Source organism: Bombina bombina, chromosome 5 (genome assembly GCF_027579735.1).
Source record: "Bombina bombina isolate aBomBom1 chromosome 5, aBomBom1.pri, whole genome shotgun sequence".
Classification (NCBI taxonomy): Eukaryota; Metazoa; Chordata; class Amphibia; order Anura; family Bombinatoridae; genus Bombina; species Bombina bombina.
The window spans coordinates 615,828,174-615,853,225 of record NC_069503.1 but is presented as its reverse complement, the minus strand read 5'-3'; the positions used below and the strand labels follow the sequence as shown (position 1 = coordinate 615,853,225).

At 35.7% G+C, this 25,052-nt stretch overlaps 1 protein-coding gene across 1 annotated transcript in view; it reads left to right on the top strand.

Moving 5' to 3' along the window:
• The first annotated feature begins 7,862 nt into the window (after nucleotides 1–7,862).
• The window catches only part of SLC6A3 (solute carrier family 6 member 3), a 297,995-nt gene continuing 280,805 nt past the window's right edge, over nucleotides 7,863–25,052 (top strand). Inside the window, exon 1 of the mRNA XM_053715819.1 lies at nucleotides 7,863–8,148. Within this exon, the coding sequence (XP_053571794.1) occupies nucleotides 7,863–8,148 (286 nt within the window). The remainder of the gene's footprint in view (nucleotides 8,149–25,052) is intronic.

Sequence of the window (25,052 nt, the reverse complement as noted above, 5' to 3'; positions counted from 1 at the left end):
AAACATTCTCTAGTTTGGAAAGAAATTTTAGTACAGACTTCACAGGGGATGAATTTACTGGATCTTCTAAGAAAAAGGGCAGAACCTGGAAGTCCCAGAGAGATGAGATATGCCTTCCAAAGAAAGTAATAAAGCTCTCTGGAATACAAAATGTCAGTTGGGAGAGATAAGGTAACTGGAGGACACCTGGGGCTGATATAAAGGCTCAGTTTGCATCAATTGCAAATTAAACTGAAATGTTTTAACTACAATTCAACTTGCTTTTTTCTATATTTTAGTATATATTACTTTTCTGTTAACTAAAATAAGTGTATTGTGAATTTTGAGCAGACTTCACCTGCATACAGCTGGTGAGATAAATCAGTGAGACCAGCTTTTTTAAAATGCTTACATAAATTCCTAAGAATTGGGATGGAGCTTCAGACATACCCTGGGAACGCCCCTGTTCAGCCCATGGAACTGTCCTGTCCCTTCCACTTTCTGAAACTGTCAGTTTTAGTTTACAATGGAGCAAATACCAAGTGCAATGTAATTTGTAAAAGATACACAGAAATATACAAAGCATGATCCTAATTTGTTAAAATAACAAAGAAACTCAAAATATAATAAAAATTTGTAAAATCACTTTTGGATCTAACTCTAAATCTAAATGTATTAAAATAGAAAATAGAAAGTGCAAAACATAAATGCAATAATGCTGAAATGACCCAGTCTGAAGGGTAATGTAATACAAAAAACAAAGCACAAAGGGCTCAATTTATCAAAGGCTTCGCCTCCCTACGACTGCAGGTTCTCACAAGAGAACCTGCAGTCAGTATTTATCAAGCAATAGTCATTAGACTGCTGCTTTCCTAACTCTTCTCCACCTCTTAGGTGGAGAATTTCAATCTCCCCTGTCTCATCTACGCATGGAAAGGGGGCGGGATTGCACACAAGCACCTGCCCCTGTCCACCCCATCCTTAAAATAGAGCCCAAAGTGTAAGTGTAACAAAACTATCATATCATGCAGTGCTATATTACACTGGGTTTGTCTCTCCTACACATACAGAAATGAGAGGTATCTCGCAGTTCTAGAGAGTTATGCCCTTTTTCTTTTGAGCATTCAGTGGGTTAAGCCTCTGTGAAGTCTGCACTATGATTTCTCTACAAGCTAGAGAATCATTTGATCATCAGGCTCTTAAAGGGATTCGAAACCCAATAATTTATTTTTGTGATTCAGACAAAGCATACCAGTTTTAAAAAGTTTCCAATGTATTGTTCCCATAATATTCTGTACTGAAGAGATACTTAGGTAGGTGTCTGGAGCACTACATGGCTGGAAATAGTGCTGCCATCTAGTACTCTTGAAAATGGATAACATTCTTTCAAAGTTGCTTCTATATAGTGCTCCAGAAATGGGCGGGCCCTAAGCTTACGTCCTTGCTTTTCAAAAAAAGATGTAAAGAGAAAAAGGGAAATTTGATAATAAATTTAAAATAGAAACTTGTTTAAAATCACATGCTCTATCTGAATCATGAAATAAATAAATTTGGTTTCATATACCTTTAAAGGGCCATTATACACTCATTTCTTCTTTGCATAAATGTTTTGTAGATGATCTATTTATAAAGCCCATAAAGTTTGTTTTTTTAAAAAATGTATAATTTTGCTTATTTTTAAAAAACATTGCTCTGATTTTCAGACTCCTAACCAAGCCCCAAAGTTTTATTTGAATACCGTCAGCTACCTTCTCCAGCTTGCTCCTGTTTGTGTAAAGGGTCTTTTCATATGCAAAAGAAGGGGGAGGGGGGGAGTGTCTTATTTCCCACTTGCAGTGGGCTTTCCAACTGCCTTTTCATCAGAGCTAAACTGAAAGCTTCTAAGTACGTTTTTAAACCATTTTATACTGGATTTTTATATCAGTATCTGTGCATCTTATTCTTTATAGTAGTGTCTATTACATGCAGTTATATGAAAATGAGTGTATACTGTCCCTTTAATGACTAAATGCTATTCAGGTGCACTATCATGAAAAACCTTGTAAATTGTGTTAACTAAATTACAGTGTCAATGGATTTTAAAACCAGCTCTTCATTGATAATATAGGCTGTGCATTTAATGGGGCAGATTTATCAATGGCTGTCCGATATGATACGCTATAGTATATCATGTCTGACAGACATCGCTAAATGCCGACAGCAATCGGCCCCTAGCGGGGGGTGTCAATCAACCCGATTGTATAGGATCGGGCGGATAGATGTCTGCAGCCTCAGACACAGTGGACCAGTTAAGGAGCAGCGGTCTTAAGACCGCTGCTTCATAACTGTTGTTTCTGGCGAGCCTGAAGGCTTGTGCGGAAACAGGGGCATCAGGGGCCATTTAGGGGCATTAATGCGACAGTGAAGACAAAATTAAACTTAAATGGATTGGATAGAACAGAAAACTTTAGACATCTTTCCAATTTAATTCAATTATCAATTATAGCTAGTGATGTACCTTTGAGACTGTAAATGGCCTTTGGGTTTTTGAATCCTAAATGCATAATCTTGCTTTTGGTTATATTAAATTTGAGATCCCATTTATTTGCCCATTCCTCCAGGTTTTTAATATCACTGCCTATTTGACCACCCCTTATGAAACAAACTCGGTTACAAATTTTTGTATCATCAGCAAACAAGCACACCTTCCCCTGGAGCCTACTTCCAATATCACTGATGGACATGTTAAACAAAACAGGCCCAATACCTGAGCCTTGGGGAATACCACTATTAACTGATCCCTCATTTGAATGTACTAAATTAATTTAAAAAACCCTCAGTCTTCTGTCCTTAAGCCAATATTCTACCCACTTAACAATCTTACGGCTAGATTACAAGTCTTGCATTAGCCTTAAAACACAGCGTTAAGGGGTCCTAATGCTGCTTTTTAACGCCCGCTGGTATTACGAGTCAGGCAGGTACAGGTGTACCGCTCCCTTTTTTCCGCGATTTTAGCATACTGCGAATCCCCTTACATCAATTAAGTATCCTATCTTTTTAATGGGATTTGCCTAACGCCGGTATTACGATCGCCTGCAAAAAACGGAGCGGTAGACCCTCTCCTGGCAAGACTCCTACCGCATTTGAAAGTCAGTAGTTAAGAGTTTTATGGGTTAACGCTGGAACATAAAGCTCTTAACTAAAGTGCTACAAAGTTCACTAACACCCATAAACTACCTATTAACCCCTAAACCGAGCCCCCCCACATCGGAAACAGTGTTTAACCCCTAATCTGCCGACCGGACATTGCCGCCACTAATTTATTAACCCCTAAACCGCCGCACTCCAGCCTCGCAAACACTAGTTAAATTTTATTAACCCCTAATCTGCCGTTCCCTAACATCGTCGACAACTACCTACATTTATTAACCCCTAATCTGCCGACCCCAACGTCGCCGCTACTATATTAAATTTATTAACCCCTAAACCTAAGTCTAACCCTAAGTCTAACCCCCCTAACTTAAATATAATTTAAATAAAACAAAATAAATTTATTACTATTAAATAAATTAATCCTATTTAAAACTAAATACTTACCTATAAAATAAACCATAAGCTAGCTACAATATAACTAATATTTACATTGTAGCTAGCTTAGGATTTATATTTATTTTACAGGCAACTTTGTATTTATTTTAACTAGGTAGAATAGTTATTAAATAGTTATTAACTATTTAATAACTTCCTAGTTAAAATAAAAACAAATTTACATGTAAAATAAATCATAACCTAAATTACAATTACACCTAACACTACACTATAATTAAACTAATCACCTAAACTAACTACAATTAATTACAATTAAATTAAATAAACTAAATTACGAAAAAAAAAACACTAAATTACAGAAAATAAAAAAAGAATTACAAGAATTTTAAACTAATTACACCTAATCTAATCCCCCTAATAAAATAAAAAAGCCCCCCAAAATAATAAAATTCCCAACCCTATACTAAATTACAAATAGTCCTTAAAAGGGCCTTTTGCGGGGCATTGCCCCAAAGTAATCAGCTCTTTCACCTGTAAAAAAAATACAATACCCCCCATCATTAAAACCCACCACCCACACACCCAACCCTACTCTAAAACCCACCCAATCCCCCCTTAATAAAACCTAACACTAACCCCCTGAAGATCACCCTACCTTGAGCCGTCTTCACCCAGCCGGGCACAAGTGGTCCTCCAGAGGGTCCGAAGTCTTCATCCTATCCGGGCAGAAGAGGACCTCCAGACCGGCAGAAGTCTTCATCCAGGCGGCATCTTCTATCTTCATCCTTCCAGATCGGAGCGGGTCCATCTTCAAGACATCCGACGCGGAGCATCCTCTTCATCCGACGGCCGACGACTGAATGACTGTTCCAATCAGCCAATAGAATGCAAGCTCAATCCTATTGGCTGATTGCATCAGCCAATAGGATTTTTCCTACCTTAATTCCGATTGGCTGATAGGATTCTATCAGCCAATCGGAATTCAATGGATCTTGGATGACGTCACTTAAAGGACCAGTCATTCAGTCGTCGGCTGTCAGATGAAGAGGATGCTCCGCGTCGGATGTCTTGAAGATGGACCCGCTCCGGAAGGATGAAGATAGAAGATGCCGCCTGGATGAAGACTTCTGCCGGTCTGTAGGTCCTCTTCTGCCCGGATAGGTTAAAGACTTCGGACCCTCTGGAGGACCACTTGTGCCCGGCTGGGTGAAGACGGCTCAAGGTAGGGTGATCTTCAGGGGGTAGTGTTAGGTTTTATTAAGGGGGGATTGGGTGGGTTTTAGAGTAGGGTTGGGTGTGTGGGTGGTGGGTTTTAATGTTGGGGGGTATTGTATTTTTTTTACAGGTGAAAGAGCTGATTACTCTGGGCAATGCCCCGCAAAAGGCCCTTTTAAGGGCTATTTGTAATTTAGTATAGGGTAGGGAATTTTATTATTTTGGGGGGCTTTTTATTTTATTAGGGGGATTAGATTAGGTGTAATTAGTTTAAAATTCTTGTAATTCTTATTTTATTTTCTGTAATTTAGTGTTTTTTTTTCGTAATTTAGTTTATTTAATTGATTTGTAATTAATTGTAGGTAGTTTAGGTAATTAGTTTAATTATAGTGTAGTGTTAGGTGTAATTGTAATTTAGGTTAGGATTTATTTTACAGGTAAATTTGTTTTTATTTTAACTAGGAAGTTATAACTATTCTACCTAGTTAAAATAAATACAAAGTTGCCTGTAAAATAAATATAAATCCTAAACTAGCTACAATGTAAATATTAGTTATATTGTAGCTATCCTAGGGTTTATTTTATAGGTAAGTATTTAGTTTTAAATAGGAATAATTTAGTTAATTGTAGTAAATTTATTTAGATGTATTTAAATTATATTTCAGTTAGGGGGGTGTTAGGGTAGGGTTAGACTTAGGTTTAGGGGTTAATAAATTTATTATAGTGGCGGCGACGTTGGCGGCGGAAGATTAGGGGTTAATAAATTTAATATAGTTGTGGCGACGTTGGGGGGGCAGATTAGGGGTTAATAATATAATGTAGGTGTCGGCGATGTCAGGGGCGGCAGATTAGGGGTTAATAAGTGTAAGATTAGGGGTGTTTAGATTCAGGGTTCATGTTAGGGTGTTAGGTGCAGACATAAAAATAATTTCCCCATAGGAAACAATGAGGCTGCGTTAGGAGCTGAACGCTTCTTTTTTGCAGGTGTTAGGTTTTTTTTCAGCCAGCTCAGCCCCATTGTTTCCTATGGGGAAATCTTGCACGAGCACGTTTTGCCAGCTTACCGCTACCGTAAGCAACGCTGGTATTACAGTGAGAAGTGGAGCTAAATTTTGTTCAACGCTCACTTTTCTGAGGCTAACGCCAGCTTGCAGAAAACTTGTAATACCAGCTTTGGCTTAAGTGAGCAGTAAGAAAAAAAGGCTCGTTAGCAACGCACAGCCTTACCGACAAAAACTCGTAATCTAGGTGTTAGCATCTACTCCAAGGCAATACATTTTGTAAATAAGGCCCCAATGATCGAAAAATCATCAAAGTGGCTATATATTCAACAGGGATCCATCGCAAAATCTAGATTAGCTGTGAATTTTTCAAAAGTGTTTGAAGGCAGTATCACCAAGAGGCATTTTACTATATATCTCTGTGGGTGGTAATGCTTTTCTGATACCGGCGATATTTTCATATTGGCATCGTCACGTTCATTTAAGGTGTAATGTAAATTATCCCTTTACACCATATTAAATGGCAATATCATTTATATGTGTTAGCCAAAACCCAGCCCCTTTTGTTACAACACAATAATGAAACTAGGAGCTGGGGGATTGTGGGTATATTATACATGTATATACAATGTTTTATTTATATGTATTTTATTGTATAATGGTATAATATGTATTTTAAAACTTACTGTGTATTTTGCTTTATGAAGAGTGACTACATTAGGAATGTTTCAGTCTTCTGTAACAACTCCTGTTAACAGTGACTGATTAAACATCACAGATCTAAGTTGTCTTAGGAACCCTTGTATGAATATTATCTGGACCCACAGACTTATTTACCTTTCTTTTTGTTAAAGCCTTTGAAACCTCTTCCTCTGTAAAAAGAGACGTACTACCGACATTATCATTTAACATAAAATCCCTTAATATGATTTCACTATCTTTACTATCTGATGTGAAAACTAAACAAAAGTAATCATTTAGACAGTGTATTTGTTTATCTTTTTCCACTACTCTAACCTCATCAGACTTGGGTCTTACTATCCCTCCTTAGTTTTTCTTAGCTTTTCACTGATATATCTAAAGAAAGATTTGTCCCCATTTTTTACTGGCCGTGCTATTTTCTCTTCTACTTCATCTTTAGTCTTTCTGATTAACTGCTTTGTCATTTTTTGGAGTTCTCCATTTTTCCCTATCCTCTTCTGAGCTAGTATGTTTGAATTTTTCATAGACTTTTTTGTTTTTACTGCATGTGCTACTTTTCTTGAAAACCATATTGGTTTTCTTTTACTTTTACATGTAGCCTAACAGTGCTTAGTTGCATCTAAAAGAGCATTATAATAGTCTCGCTGTTCTTCAACTTATTTAATCTGTACCTTTCCTTTTAGTGAATAATTTAGGTATGTACACATGCAAGAAAAATCAACCTTTCTAAAATCTATAACTTTTGTTTGACTATGGCTGCACAGTAACATTGCCTGAATATTAAACCATACTGATAAATCTAATATTGCTCCTTTACATGTTGGTTCTTTTACCAGTTCAAGAGATTCCCATGCAAAGATTCCAGTATATATTTACTTCTAGTTGATTTAGCAACTGGTACCTCCCAACATATATCAGGCATATTAAAGTCCCCCACTAATATAACCTTGCATTTCATAGTAAGGTTATCCTAAGATAAAAAGTAACGTAATATGGGTAGACTTGATGGTTCTTTTTGGTTATAATCTATCTTCAAAATCTATGTTTCTATGTTCCAATAAAGTACATTTTAGAGATACACCTCTTGAAAACCATAGTGGAATCCATATTTCTACTTTTGTTTGATAGCCCAATTACGGACACATATAAATAAGCATGTGGTCTAAAAAAACAATCACTATGTTAAAAATAAATAATGAATGTATACTGAAATGTTTTAATTTCCTTAACTAAACATTTTACAGGATTATTAAATGATAAGCTAAACGTCCCTTTAAAAACATTTAACTCAAAACTAAAACAAGTTAAATGCATTTTTTTGTGTTTATAATATTCATTTATATATTGTCAAATAAAATTTAACATCTCATTTTATTTAGGAAAGAAAACATCTGACTGACAACACTGGGAAACCATTAACAGAGTCAACAAAACCTCATGATCAAAACAAGACCACCAGTAGGGCAGATGTCATCCGTAGTTGCTCCTGCTAAAGCTTCAAGTGCAATGGGACCAAAAGAAGTTGAATTAATTCTTGTCAAGGAGCAAAATGGAGTTCAGCTTACTAATTCTGCCTTGGTCAGTCCAGCTCAAACTAACACCGAGACTGAAGAAAGAGAGACGTGGAGTAAAAAGATTGATTTTCTTCTTTCTGTTATTGGGTTTGCAGTGGATTTAGCCAATGTCTGGAGATTTCCATACCTGTGTTACAAAAATGGAGGAGGTAAGGTTAATTTCATTAATTAAAAAATGTATTTTAAACATCTATGACCTGAATCAATAATATTGCATTGTGAAGCATACAGAATCCCATAGATGTATTATATATGCCATTAGTGTATTTTCTTTGTTTAATAAATTATCCAATTTCCAAAGTGTTATTATAATTATCTTAAAATATCCGTTTACAGTTTATCCTGTGATATTGGGAGTTACAGAAAGAGAGAAGCATTGGACACAAATATTTTAATAAATATAATTTATTTGTCATGAGTCAGTACATGAATATGAAGGGGACAATTTATTAAGGGCCAAATGACCCTGAATGCCCCTGTTTCCACGTGAGCCTTCAGACAGGAGTTAAGAAGCAGTGGTCTTAAGACAGCTGCTCCTTAACTTTTACGCTTCCACTAAGGCTGCGGACATCAATCCGTCCAATCTCATATGATCGGGTTGATTCACACCCCCTGCTAGCGGACGATTGTCCACAAATCTGCAGGGGGCGGCATTGCACAAACAGTTCAGTTGTTGTATAACAATATCCATCAATGTCCAACACTATCCATCACAAATGGCAAATTACACTCATCTGTATACAAGAAACCAACAGATAGATGCAGCTACCTCCACAGCTCCAGCTCCCACCCCAATCACATTAAAAAATCCATAATCTACAGTCAGGCCACCAGATATCACAGAATTTGCTCAGACACCAAGGACCATGACAAACACCTCATCACACTGTCCCAATCATTCAGAGTAAAAGGTTACAAAACAAGGGTTATAAACAAACAAATTAACTCTGCCCTTAATACCCCACATGAACACTTGCTACAATACAGGGAGAAGAAAAACATATAGTGTATCCCACTAGTTGTCAAATATAACCCTGCTGTAGAAAAATCATAAAAGACTTACAGCCACTACTCTTAGAGGATCCCACACTCAAAAAAATCTTTCCAAAAACCCCTATCCTGGCACTCAGACAACCACCCAACCTAAAACAGAAACTAGTCCACAGAAAGCTACCCCTTGATAAAAAGAACACCCAAAATGGAACCAAGCGCTACAACAAAGCTCTCTGCAAACTATGTCAACACATTTGTGAAAGCAGCACAGATAATCACAAGAGTAAATCCTATAACATTAAAGGGGCATATTCATGTATATCTGCAAATGTGGTATACATGATACATTGCACTGCATGTGAAGTGGGATGTTATATTGGAGAAACAAGCCAAAAACTGCACCTTCGGATGAACTTACACAGACACTCAATCAAAAACCACTGAAACAAAATACTGTACCCCTGTTGATCACCATTCACCCAACCTGACCACTCCATCCAAAACCTCAAAATCAAGATTCTCAGAGGCAACTTCAAAAACACCATGGAAAGAAAATTCTTTGAAATGAAAATGATAATGCACTTCAAGTTGCTAAATTCTGGACTAAATGTGGACTCTGGTTTCTTAACCCATTATCAAAAAATGTTGTAATGTACTTTCATATACTGTAGTCAATTACATTGTATATTCCACACTCTCTATGCATAGGTAAGCCTATGTCCACACTTTTGTCATTATTATTATTCCCCCTTTTTTTTCTTTCTTTCCTCTCTCCTTTTTTGACTATCTTATAATCCCCTGTATACCTAATTCCCCATCTTTATTCATATTAATTCTATGTTGATATATAAATTTATGTCAGTATATGCTTTGTGTATAACCATATATTTCCCCTGCCTGCTATCTTTTACTGACACTATCTGCCTGTCTACTAAACCCCATCATGATTTTTACAACACCCCCTCCTCCCCCTGCATTCAGACCTCTGTAAAACTTTATCTTTTTAGCCTGTGTTTTAAGATATAATCTGTAAATTCCATCAAATTGGTTACTATTGCTTCAGACTTTATAAAGGAAGGAACTCTTCCGAAAGCTTGTCATCTTATAAATGTATAGTTAGTCCAATAAAAAAGTATCATTGCTCAATGCAATACTCTTGTTCTTTTGATATCTATATATACATACACACATACTCATACTGCAATACACACACACACACATGCAATACACACACACACACACACACACACACATATATATATATATATATATATATATATATATATATATATGTATATACTGTTTTTGGAGCTTGTACTGGCAGCAAGGTAAAGCCCAGGTAAACATTTAATTTGGGCAAAAAAAAAGAAGTTATGCTTAATTCTGAGAAAAAATATGATGGCTAAAATATGCCTAAAACTGGGGGGGGTTCTTAGGGGCAGCAGAATTTGTAGTGCCTAGGGCAGCACAAAACCTTAATATGCCACTGATCTACATATTTGCAACCCTTCTTCATTTTCTAAATTGTCTATAAAAGAATGATAAAGTTGCAAACTAGTATATTAAAACCTTAGTATATGCTTGATTGAAGCATAATGATCCCTGTCATACTATGGCATCTATTGTTAATAGTATTTATTTGTAATGCACCTGCACCATCATATTAAATAGCACTCTTAGCCACTGTGTGTGAGTTAAATGATATTGGGTTGAAAACTCACAACATATGTGTTTATCACCTTTCTGCTTAAAGGACCACTAAATACTAAAGACTGCTGCTCCGTAACTTGTCCGCCTGCTCTGAGGCTGCGGACATCAATCCGCCCGATCCTATACGATCGGGCTGATTGACACCCCCTGCTAGCGGCGAATCTGCAGGGAGCAGCATTGCGCAAGCAGTTCACAAGAACTGCTTGTGCAATGATAAATGCCGACAGCATATGCTGTCGGCATTTATCGATGTGCGGCAGACACAATATGCTACATCGTATTATGTCCGCTCGCACTTTCATAAATCAGCCCCTTGGTCTCCTTTTACCATTAGACTTTCATTCCAAAGTTCAATTCACAATATACAGTAATTCAGTATATAAATATAGTAAATAAGAGATATTATGGACCCCATTAAATTAACATATATTACAATTTTGCACATAAATATTCAAATTAGAGGTTGAAAAGACCCCAAATAGGCTAGTAGCACATCTTACACACACAAATTATTAAACGTAAAAATCCTGTTTTTTCTCAGAATTATAGTGTCCAATTAAATTGATTTTTTTACTTATCTAATAAACTAATAAATCATATATGGAAATCATGATCAATAAAATACACAGTAGTATCCATGTTTCAGACACTGCTGATTTAATAAAATTCCCTTATGCCATCAATCCAAAGGGGGCTTTCTTGTTTGAAGCCCACTTCTTAATGTTTACATTTGAATAAAGCTCTTTTTATAAAGGCCTATAGAGATTATTATGATGTTTAATATTATTATTAATCAAATATCTGAGATAGGGCTGGATTTCTTATGAATATTACTTGTGACTGTGGCATTAAAAATACCAAAATACCTGGATCCTTGTAGTTCCCAGGGAGTTATATATATATATAGTTATTATATATATATATCCCAGGGAGTTATATATATATAGTTATTATATATATATCCCAGGGAGTTATATATATATATATAGTTATTATATATATCCCAGGGAGTTATATATATATAGTTATTATATATATATCCCAGGGAGTTATATATATATATAGTTATTATATATATATATATATATATCCCAGGGAGTTATATATATATATAGTTATTATATATATATATCCCAGGGAGTTATATATATATAGTTATTATATATATATATATCCCAGGGAGTTATATATATATATATATATATATAGTTATTATATATATATTTCCCAGGGAGTTATATATATATATATATATATATATATATAGTTATTATATAAATATATCCCAGGGAGTTATATATATATATATAGTTATTATATATATATATATCCCAGGGAGTTATATATATATATATATATATATATACATATATATATATCCCAGGGAGTTATATATATATATATATATATATATATATATATATAGTTATTATATAAATATATCCCAGGGAGTTATATATATATATATATATATATATATATATATATAGTTATTATATATATATATCCCAGGGAGTTACATATATATATAGTTATTATATATATATATATCCCAGGGAGTTATATATATATATATATATATATATATATATATATATATATATATAGAGTTATTATATATATATATATATATATATATATATCCCAGGGAGTTATATATATATATAGTTATTATATATATATATCCCAGGGAGTTATATATATATAGTTATTATATATATATATATATATATATATATATATATATATATATATATCCCAGGGAGTTTTATATATATATATATATATATATATATATATATATATATATATATATAGTTATTATATATATATATATATTTCCCAGGGAGTTATATATATATATAGTTATTATATAAATATATCCCAGGGAGTTATATATATATATATATATATCCCAGGGAGTTATATATATATATATATATAGTTATTATATAAATATATCCCAGGGAGTTATATATATATATATATATATAGTTATTTTATATATATATCCCAGGGAGTTATATATATATATATAGTTATTATATATATATATCCCAGGGAGTTTTATATATATATATATATATATATATATATATGTATATTTCATGATTCCTTTGTTTTATTTTATTTTACTGACAGTTTTATAACCTTTGCTTACATATATCGTTATGCTCCCCTTAATTTTCTCTAATTCATTGTTTTCATATTGCAATAAATGGGCCTCTTTTCTAGTGTGTGAGGTTTCAGAAGAGATTGGAGATATAAGATCAGCTAATGGGAATATTCTTAAAGATTCCATGTAATCTACACCTTGGTTCAATATAAATCTATAGTTTGTTAATAAGCTTTTGTTGCATGGTCTAGGAAAACACTTGAGTAGATTGGAGTTTACAAATGGTTATCACAGTAAAAAAGTAGTTTATTATCTGCAGTTCTTTCTTATGCGCACTCACATACACAATTATATGGGGGCCTCAGTTTCCACCCATGTGGAGTGCACAACATACATTTCTTTATATTCAATTGTAAGAAAGATACTTTGTGAAACAAATTTCGACAGACATAAAACTTCATCTTAAAAAAAATAGACATACAATTCTACTCAATGCAGAGTTGTACAAATGAAATAAATAAAATGGCATACGCTGTGTGTGTTACAAAACAAAGTAATAAATCTCACAGTATAAAAACTGTTATGTATTAAATACATAGGAAGCATTTTCCTTAGAGATGAATAGATTGATAGAGATGAATATTATTTTATAAGTGAAAAAAATAACTAAAACTAAATATTTTCCCTGAAGTAATTTTTAGGTCTAAAATATTATGTTACTTTAACTTCCACAAACACTGAAGACTGAAGATGGGGCATAACTATTGTGGTCTCAGAAGCTGAAGAGAGGCCAAGCCCTCATACCTGGGTACCCCTCTATCCATGCCCTGCTGTATGGTGTTACTGCAGGATATCATAATGTATTTAGTAATTACCAATGGAGGCTCCTCAATATGGGCATCATTGACTTTGCCCCACTATTTAAAATGCACCACAACAATGCACCACTATCTTAAGTTTTACCATAGTATTTATTAAAATATTAAAATAATTAAAAAATTAAATATAAAATATCTCTATAAAATATATCTATCTATCTATCTATCTATCTATCTATCTATCTATCTATCTATCTATCTATTCTACTGTATGTATTATTTTTAATATTTTATTATTAAATATATATTTCTATTTATATGTTATAATATTAATGTAAAATATATATCTATACCTAAATATCTGTATGAATAGATATACCGGTATATACAGATATACAAAGAAATATATATTTACAATACATTTTATTTTATCCTGTATGTGAAGAACATTGGAATGTGAAATATTTAATGTATATACTGTATACACTAAAACACATCAATACAAATGTACACACAATCAGTCGCCCTAACCTGACGAGCTTAAAATGCAATTGCGCTTTTGCGATCACGTACTTTAAACTTGCAATATGAGCACTATTTCTGACGCGTGCAGAAACCCGATATCGCTAACTCGCAACAGTTAGTGCACCACTTGTAATCTAGCCCATATATAAGAAATGCAAATGAACCTTTTACAGTTAAAGACAATTTTTCATAATCTTGTCAAAATAAAATTTTACCCAATTTAAGGCCAGATTACAAGTGGAGCTGTATTTAACGCTTCTGCTCTAGCGCTAACTCCGCTAAAAGTAAGCTTTATGCGAACGTTGGGTAGTGCTCATATTACAAGCTGAAATTAAACAGTTTTTGCTTGCGTGCTAAAGTCGAACTTTTAATATCGCGTGTGCGATAACCTATCCTCCATAGAAGTCAATGAAGCAAAAAGCACCCAACTCACGCGCAAACACGATCACATATTCTCAAGTGCGCTAACCTGACATGAAAATATGAATATTTCATGTTCCAATGTCCTTTCCATAGAACAATATGTTCTTTGTATTCATAAATACATATATATATATATATATATATATATATATATATATATATATATATATATATACTGTATATATCAGATGTTTTTTGCACAAATATATATATATATTTATACCTATATACAGTATATATATATATATATTCTGCTATGTGAAGAGCATTGGAATGGGAAATATTTACAGTAAATACACAGTATAACAATTTATTAAAAAATAATATTGCATAAATATACTTTTACATGTTTTCATCTACATGACTGCAAATGGCTCCAATACACTTACATACAGTATATGTATATATGTATGTATACATATGTATTTATGTGTTTATTTGTGTATATATGTCTGTAAATACATATATACACATATAAATACAGAAATACATATGTTCACACATATAAAACCTATATATACTGTATACAGTATCTCACAAACGTTAGTACACCCCTCACCAGAGAAACCACAGGGCCCAGGTGCAAGAATCTAAGAAGGGCCCCCCTTCCAAAAAAAGGTGAATTTGATATATATACAGTGGGGCAAAAAAGTATTTAGTCAGCCACCAATTGTGCAAGTTCTCCCACTAAAGAAGATGAGAGAGGCCTGTAATTTTCATCATAGGTATACCTCAACTATGAGAGACAAAATGTGGAAACAAATCCAGACAATCACATTGTCTGATTTGGAAAGAATTTATTTGATTATTATGGTGGAAAATAAGTATTTGGTCACCTACAAACAAGCAAGATTTCTGGCTCTTACAGACCTGAATCTTCTTCTTTAAGAGGCTCCTCTGTCCTCCACTCATTACCTGTATTAATGGCACCTGTTTGAACTTGTTATCAGTATAAAAGACACCTGTCCACAACCTCAAACAGTCACACTCCAAACTCCACTATGGTGAAGACCAAAGAGCTGTCGAAGGACACCAGAAAAAAAAACTGTAGACCTGCACCACGCTGGGAAGACTGAATCTGCAATAGGCAAGCAGCTTGGTGTGAAGAAATCAACTGTGGGAGCAATAATTAGAAAATGGAAGGCATACAAGACCACTGATAATCTCCCTCAATCTGGGGCTCCACGCAAGATCTCACCCCGTGGGGTCAAAATTATCACAAGAATGGTGAGCAAACATCCCAGAACCACACGGGGGGACCTAGTGAATGACCTGCAGAGAGCTGGGACCAACGTAACAAAGGCTACCATCAGTAACACACTACATCGCCAGGGACTCAGATCCTGCAGTGCCAGACGTGTCCCCCTGCTTAAGCCAGTACATATCCGGGCCCGTCTGAAGTATGCTAGAGAGCATTTGGATGACCCAGAAGCAGATTGGGAGAATGTCATATGGTCATATGAAACCAAAGTAGAACAGTTTGGAAGAAACACAACTCGTCGTGTTTGGAGGAATGAGACTGCTGAGTTGCAACCAAAAAACACCATACCTACTGTGAAGCATGGGGGTGGCAACATCATGCTTTGGGGCTGTTTCTCTGCAAAGGGAACAGGACGACTGATCCGTGTACATGAAAGAATGAATGGGGCCATGTATCATGAGATTTTGAGTGCAAACCTCCTTCCATCAGCAATGGCATTGAAGATGAAACGTGGCTGGGTCTTTCAGCATGACAGTGATCCCAACACACCACCCGGGCAGCGAAGGAGTGGCTTCATAAGAAGCATTTCAAGGTCCTGGAGTGGCCTAGCCAGTCTCCAGATCTCAACCCCATAGAAAACCTTTGGAGAGAGTTGAAAGTCCATGTTGCCCAGCGACAGCCCCAAAACATCACTGCTGTAGAGGAGATCTGCATGCAGGAATGGGCCAACATACCAGCAAAGGAGTGTGACAACCTTGTGAAGACTTACAGAAAACGTTTGACATCTGTCATTGCCAACAAAGGATATATAACAAAGTATTGAGATGAACTTTTGATATTGACCAAAAACTTATTTTCCACCATAAAATGCAAATAAATTCTTTCCAAATCAGACAATGTGATTGTCTGGATTTGTTTCCACATTTTGTCTCTCATAGTTGAGGTATATGAAAATTACAGGCCTCTCTCATCTTCTTAAGTGGGAGAACTTGCACAATTGGTGGCTGACTAAATACTTTTTTGCCCCACTGTATATAGGAAAATATTCAGAACACAAACCCGGCTTAAAGGTGAAGCGTGTATCCGGAGAACATCAGGCAACACAGGAAACTTTGTAACAAGCCTTTTGTCTTCTATGGGCTCCATTTGAGAAAGGTTCGCTGCAGAACTGAAACATTATGGGTTAAGGCCCTATTTTTCTTCACATGTTGTTGATTAAAAGGCTTGTTACATAGTTTCCTGTGTTGCCTGCTGTTTTCCAGATACACGCTTCACCTTTAAGCCGGGTTTGTGTTCTGGATATTTTCCTGCATTTACCTTTGTTGCAGTGCACCAGGCTGGTAAATGGATGGTGTGTGCCACTTTACCTAAATCGTTTATATATATATATATATATTTATTTATTTTATTATTATTTTTTTTACATGTAAGGAGGTACCCTGTGCTGACAGTCTGTGAGATGATCTGACCCCCTATTACCAGGGTGACCATATTGCCGCTTTAAAAAGGGACACATATGAAAAATACATATGTCAGGGCTGCCATATGTATTTTTCATATGTGTCCCTTTTTAAAGTGGCAATATGGTCACCCTACCTATTACTGTATACAGTGACACTGGTTAACCCACCAGTATTGTATATAGTGAGTCAGTGACACAGTCTGTAATCTACCGGTGAGATGGCTGGCCTGACCCTACCCACCCCATTACTTTTTTAAAGTGACCACAGTAAGTCTGTGACATGGTCCAGCCCCCCTGTACTGTATATAATGGTACAGTATAGTTACACTGTTTGCCCCCTGCCCCCCTCCCCATGCTGTAGTAACAAGGTCTGTAATTTGCTGGTTCCACAAACATACACATACATGCATAAATACACACACAGTCACATACATACATACACACATACACTCATACACACACAACCACATAAACACCAATGGGTGAAATGCTAACCCCTGTAGTCAGAGACAGAGACACTAGTGAAGCATAACAACACACTCACATGATATCAGTGCATGCAATGGCAGGTCAATGTTTTTTATTGAAAAACAATTAAAAAAAAAAATTGGAAGCTGGGCCCCACCCTCGGGGGCCCAGTCGCAGTTGAGACCTCTGCACCCCCTTTAGTTCCGCCCCTGCCCCTCACATTTTTGTAAATATTTTATTATATCTTTTCATGTCACAACACTGAAGAAATGACACTTTGCTAAAATGTTAAGTAGTGAGTGTACAGCCTGTATAACAGTGTCAATTTGCTGTCCCCTCAAAATAACTCAACACACAGCCATTAATGTCTAAACTGTTGGCAACAAAAGTGAGTACACCACTAAGTGGAAATGTCCAAATTGGGTCCAAAGTGTCAATATTTTGTGTGGCCACCATTATTTTCCAGCACTCCCTTAACCCTCTTGGGCATGAAGTTCACCATAGCTTCACAGGTTGCCACTGAAGTCCTCTTTCATGCCTTCATGACAATATCACAGAGCTGCTGGATGTTAGAGACCTTGCGCTCCCCCACCTTCCATTTGAAGATGCCCCACAGATGCTCAATAGGGTTTAGGTCTGGAGACATGCTTGACCAGTCCATCACCTTCTTTTTCTTGCTTCTTTAGCAAGGCAGTGGTCATCTTGGAGGTGTGTTTGGGGTTGTTATCATGTTGGAATACTGCCCTGCGGCCCAGTATCCGAAGGGAGGGGATCATGCTCTGCTTCAGTATGTTACAGTACATGTTGGCATTCATAGTTCCCTCAATGAACTGTAGCTCCCCAGTGCCAGCAGCACTCATGCAGGTCCAGACCATGACACTCCCACCCCCATGCTTGACTGTAGGCAAGACACACTGTTTGCTGGCTTTCTTGTGCATCATATTTAGAACAGCCATGCAGACCAATTAAATGCAGTGTGTGGCGTATGGTCTGAGCACTGACAGGCTGACCCCCCACCCCTTCAACCTCTGCAGCAATGCTGGCAGCACTCATACGTCTATTTCCCAAAGACAACCTCTGGATATGACGCTGAGCACATGCACTCAACTTCTTTGGTCGACCATGGCGAGGCCTGTTCTGAGTGGAACCTGTCCTGTGAAACCTCTGTATGGTCTTGCCCAATGTGCAGCAGCTCAGTTTCAGGGTCTTAGCAATCTTCTTACAGCCTAGGCCATCTTTATGTAGAGCAACAATTATATTTTTCAGATCCTCAGGGAGCTCTTTGCCATGAGGTGCCATGTTAAACTTCCAGTAACCAGTATGAGAGAGTGTGAGAGCTGTAACACTACATTTAACACACCTGCTCCCTATTCACACCTGATACCGTGTAACACTAACGAGTCACATGACACTGTGGAGGGAAAATGGCTAATTAAGCCCAATTTGGATATTTCCACTAAGGGGTGTACTCACTTTTGTTGCCAATGGTTTAGACATTAATGACTGTGTGTTGAGTTACTTTAAGGGGACTGCAACTTTACACTGTTATACAGGCTGTACACTCACTACTTTACATTGTAGCAAAGTATCATTTTCTTCAGTGATGTCACACGAAAAGATATAATAAAATGTTTACAAAAATGTGAGGGGTGTACTCACTTTTATGAGATACTGTATATATATATATATATATATATATATACACACATACATATATACATACATATACATCTTTAGACATGTCTATGTATTTATTACTATGTTAACACACAAGATCCTAATATATTTAAGCCCTATTATATATTTATAAAAAAAGAAAGAAAAAGTATTAGAGAACACAATAATCCTCTAAAAAAGAAAGGGAATAACAATGGCACACATGTGAGGTAAGTTCAACAATTTTATTGGACTAATCAAGCATTTACAAAAGGAGTCAGCCCATCCATGTCCCGCCGTCCCAAACTAAAGCAGGAACATGCACCAGACAATTATATACATATTAAAAACCAGAACTTAATCTCATATAAATATGACACAGGCCTGTATCATCTAGTCGCACAAATTGCAACAGTATCTGAATCAGATTACTAAATAATCCAAAACAGTTAGAGCTCTTAATTTATCATATATACATGCAAAATTGGAGAAAAACCACGAAGCTGCATGAATGTCTGATATGCATACTCTATACGAGTTACATATAACAAATATACAAGCAAGGAAATATCGTCAGTCTTATCCAAAATGACAGCCGCATATACCTCGCTTCAAATGAACAACTGTATACATAGCAAAAAAGAAAGAAATATCCTCCTCTCATATCAAATACTCATATCACCTTTCTTATGTGACCACTCAACAATCTAGTCTAAGACAAAATATTAATGCATTCTTAGAAACGAGTTACAGCGTTCATATATTAACAACAAATTCATTCACCACCTCCATATGACGAATTTCATAGAGGAGGGAAAAACCAGCCTCCAAAGTTCTCCTGACTGGACAGGCTGTACTGTTAATATGGAAAGCAATCCTCGTACTGGATACTATGTATCCGTTCTTACCAAAGATGTACCTCAAACAATAGATTGCATTTTAAGCATGTATAGGGTATACAGATGATCTTACCACAGATGTACCAATCCTCCTATAACATGCAAACCGTTTTCACTCCACCTTGCACTCACACAGGTAGCAAACTACACTACAATGGAAACCGTGTGTCTAATCTTATCACAGATGTACCCAATTACAAAGGATTTATTCCTGATTGGGCAAGCGGTAACATTGTTTTTGAGCAAGTCTCACACTGAATACTTTGTATTCATTCTTACCAAAGATGTACCAAATAGACAATAGATTGCACCTTCAGGCATGCATAAGGTATAACATAGATCTTACCACAGTTGTACCATTCCTACTATATCATGCAGTCCGTTCCGCTCCAACATTCACCACGCTGAGCACAGTGCATCCGGTCTTACCACAGATGTACCCAATTAAGCAGGATTACACCTCTAGACCTGCACATAACATAGTGTGCAATTCTTACCACAGATGTACCATTATATTATATCAAAGCTTTCCATGTATAGCTCATTCTGCTCAAATGCTCCATCCATTAAAACACAGCAGTATATCAGCATGTTAGCTCCATGCAATATCGCTCACACTGTTACAAACAACATGATAACAGGTAGTCATATCGAGAATAGTTCACATATTGAATATCCTGGAGTATAGTCGACTCTCCTCCAAGACACAAACACACAAGTGCCAACACACATTTCACCCCCACAGTGATGTGTTTCAGGGGCTCATCAGGGCATGCCCAATCAGGAATAAATCCTTTGTAATTGGGTACATCCAGGGCCGGATTTCCCATTAGGCACAGTAGGCATGTGCCTACAGGCGCCTTGCAGTGAGGGGCGCCTGCCTGTCAATAATAAAAAAAAAAAAAAAAAAAAAAATTTTTTTTTTTTTTTTTTTTTTTTTTATGAGGGCATTTATTTTAGTAAGAATTGTGCTGCCAGGTGCCTACAAAGTCGAGTGTTTCATTGGGAATATGTTACAGCAGTTGAGGGAGCCATGAAGGAGAGAGGGGCAAAGATTAAAACTAAACCCCTCCCATTGAATTTCTAAATTCTAATTTTAAACACATTTGTTGACCCCTGGATTACATATAATCTACAACATTCCATGTTTTCCTTTGAGAGCAACATCATATGATATTTATATTTCAGAACAAAATAAATGTAACATCTGTGTGTGTTTGTACCAAAAATATCAGAGTTTACAAGATTTTTTTCCCTACATTTTATATTTTCTTCCACTGGCTGCACAGGTTGTTGATGGTGATGAGCTTGCATGCTGCTAGTTTTAATATTGCTATTGTTTACACAAAACTGTGTTTGACTCCAACAAAATGTTAAGCACATAGTCAAAGTCATCTCCAGAAAAGCAATACACTAATGGCTTGTCAATAAACATGTCCTATGAGCCCATCTGGGTCTGCACAGATGTGTATTGCTGTCTCAGAACTGACATTGACTATGTGTTTAACTCTTTTGCAAGAGGCTAACACACTTCTCTGCAAGCACTAGTGCAATAATAAAATGCCCAGCAAACTGTCACATTTGATGTCCCTTTAAATAGGGTTTTCTTTAGAATATTTTGCATTAAAAGTTTAACATGATTTGTTTTTGTTATACATAATAGAAATTGTATGGCCATTTGAGTCAAGTGAATATTGATTTTTGGTGTAGCTTCCATTACAACAAATATTGCAATTGGTGTGTGTATTTGTGTATCTCCATAAAAGGGAAAATGTAATTTTACATCTAATATTTATTTTTAGTTGTCCTAAATAATAATAAAAAAAAGTCCTCATTTTTTCCACTTTTTTCTAGGGGGGGTGGGGGGGTGGGGGGGGGCGCTTCAGGTTTTTGTGCCTACAGGCACCTGAGATGTAAATCCGGCCCTGGGTACATCTGTGATAAGATTAGACACACGGTTTCCATTGTAGCGTGGTTTGCTACCTGTGTGAGTGCAAGGTGGAGTGAAAACGGTTTGCATGTTATAGGAGGATTGGTACATCTGTGGTAAGATCATCTGTATACCCTATACATGCTTAAAATGCAATCTATTGTTTGAGGTACATCTTTGGTAAGAACAGATACATAGTATCCAGTACGAGGATTGCTTTCCATATTAACAGTACAGCCTGTCCAATCAGGAGAACTTTGGAGGCTGGTTTTTCCCTCCTCTATGAAATTCGTCATATGGAGGTGGTGAATGAATTTGTTGTTAATATATGAACGCTGTAACTCGTTTCTAAGAATGCATTAATATTTTGTCTTAGACTAGATTGTTGAGTGGTCACATAAGAAAGGTGATATGAGTATTTGATATGAGAGGAGGATATTTCTTTCTTTTTTGCTATGTATACAGTTGTTCATTTGAAGTGAGGTATATGCGGCTGTCATTTTGGATAAGACTGCCAATATTTCCTTGCTTGTATATTTGTTATATGTAACTCGTATAGAGTATGCATATCAGACATTCATGCAGCTTCGTGGTTTTTCTCCAATTTTGCATGTATATATGATAAATTAAGAGCTCTAACTGTTTTGGATTATTTAGTAATCTGATTCAGATACTGTTGCAATTTGTGCGACTAGATGATACAGGCCTGTGTCATATTTATATGAGATTAAGTTCTGGTTTTTAATATGTATATAATTGTCTGGTGCATGTTCCTGCTTTAGTTTGGGACGGCGGGACATGGGTGGGCTGACTCTTTTTGTAAATGCTTGATTAGTCCAATAAAATTGTTGAACTTACCTCACATGTGTGCCATTGTTATTCCCTTTCTTTTTTAGAGGATTATTGTGTTCTCTAATACTTTTTATTTCTTTTTTATAAATATATAATTTTCTTAGAGGGAGGCACTGTGAGGCTAATAAGTGGTATATACTACTCTCTCACCTTTTCTTAAAAATATTTAAGCCCTAATACATTTTTGGTGCAATATTTTTTTAAATAATTTGTATTAAATAGTGTTATTAAGTGCAACTGTAATTTGTAATGTATTTTTGATGGGTTTTGTGACATTTTTTTTTGTCTTTTTTTTCTACCCTTACTGTGCAAAACAGTTAACCAGAGCTCTGAGGACGCGATATCCTGATGAGTGTTTACTTCAATTGTGCTCAAGCGGTCGCGTTTACTTTCAGCAATATGAGTGAAAACCTTTTCTCTCACGCATAACTGATAGTGCCCCAATCATAATCTGACCATTATACTTTGCATTGCTGCATCTGTTTAATTACTAAGCCTAGTTTTATAAGTCAGTCAGGTTTGATTTTCTCTCCATGCAGATGTCAGTAGCAGAAGAATTATTGCTCACTGAGCACTTACTTAGCTAAGATGAAGACATTTTGAGGTAGAATATATTCCCCTTTTTACATAGATGTTCATGTGATGTTTTAAAATCATCTTTTCACAGAAATGCTGCATGGCTTTCAGATGATTTAGTAAAGGAGTAGCATGCACCTTTAACATATTTATTTGCCAAATCAATATTTACTTCATTTTTGTTTGTCTGTTGGTCCATCAGTACAATATTACTTAACTTGATTTATTATACAAGTTTAAATGGTATCTGTCACAGATCCCAGAAGTCTAGTATTTAATTATAAATAATTCCCCTAACAAATGCATTGTCTCAATGAAAAAGAAAAAGGGTGCCTTCTCCTCTCTCTAGTCTTATATCAACTATCCTCCAGACTCAATGCTTTTGTAAAAGTAAAAATAGCTAAACAAAGGGGTAGATTACAAGTGGCATGCTATTGTTAGTGCGAGTCGCAATAAACTCACAACTTACTTGCACGTGTATTACAAGTTGAAAGTAAACGTGTTTACTCGAGCGCAAACTATATTTGCGAGTGCCAGGTTAGCGCAAGTGGAGATCAAGCGTATAAAGTATCAACTATGCTGCATTCACCAGCACCTATACGCTCACCTAACATCGGGGCCGCGGACCTGAATACACTCTCCATATTTATAAAAAAAAGCCGGCAAAAAGTCGCTGCTATTCGGCTTTTTACCAACTTTATTTATACCCTGTCACTAAACGCCACCACTATACTAAAATGTTTAACCCCTATCCCGCCGCTCCCGGACCCCGCCGCAACTGTAATAAAGTTATTAACCCCTATCCCGCCACTCCCGGACCCTGCTGCCACTAAATAAACGTATTAACCCCTAAACCTCTGGCCTCCCACATCACTACCATTAACTAAACCTATTAACCCCTAAACCGCCAGCCCCCCACATTACCATAAACTAAATTAAGCTATTAACCCCTAAACCTAACAACCCGCTGACTTTACATAAACTTACCACATCCCTATCTTAAAATAAAATTAAACTTACCTGTAGAATTAAAAAAACTATTTTTAAATTATTAATTAACCTACCCTATTATACTACAATTACATTAAACTAGCAATTAAATTAACTATATTAAATATTAAAAAAACCTAACCATACTCAAATTATTTAAATCTACTATTAAAAATTACTAAATTACAAAAAAATAAACGTTAAGTTACAAAAAATACAAAAAATAAAAAACACTAAATTACGGAAAAACCCCCACAGTATCAAAAATAAAAACGAATTACACCTAATCTAATAGCCCTATCAAAATAAAAAAGTCCTCCCAAAATATAAAAAACCCTAGCCTACAATAAACTACATATGGCCCTTAAAAGGGCCTTTTGTGGGGCATTGCCCCAAAGAAATCAGCTCTTTTACCTGTAAAAAAAAATACAAAC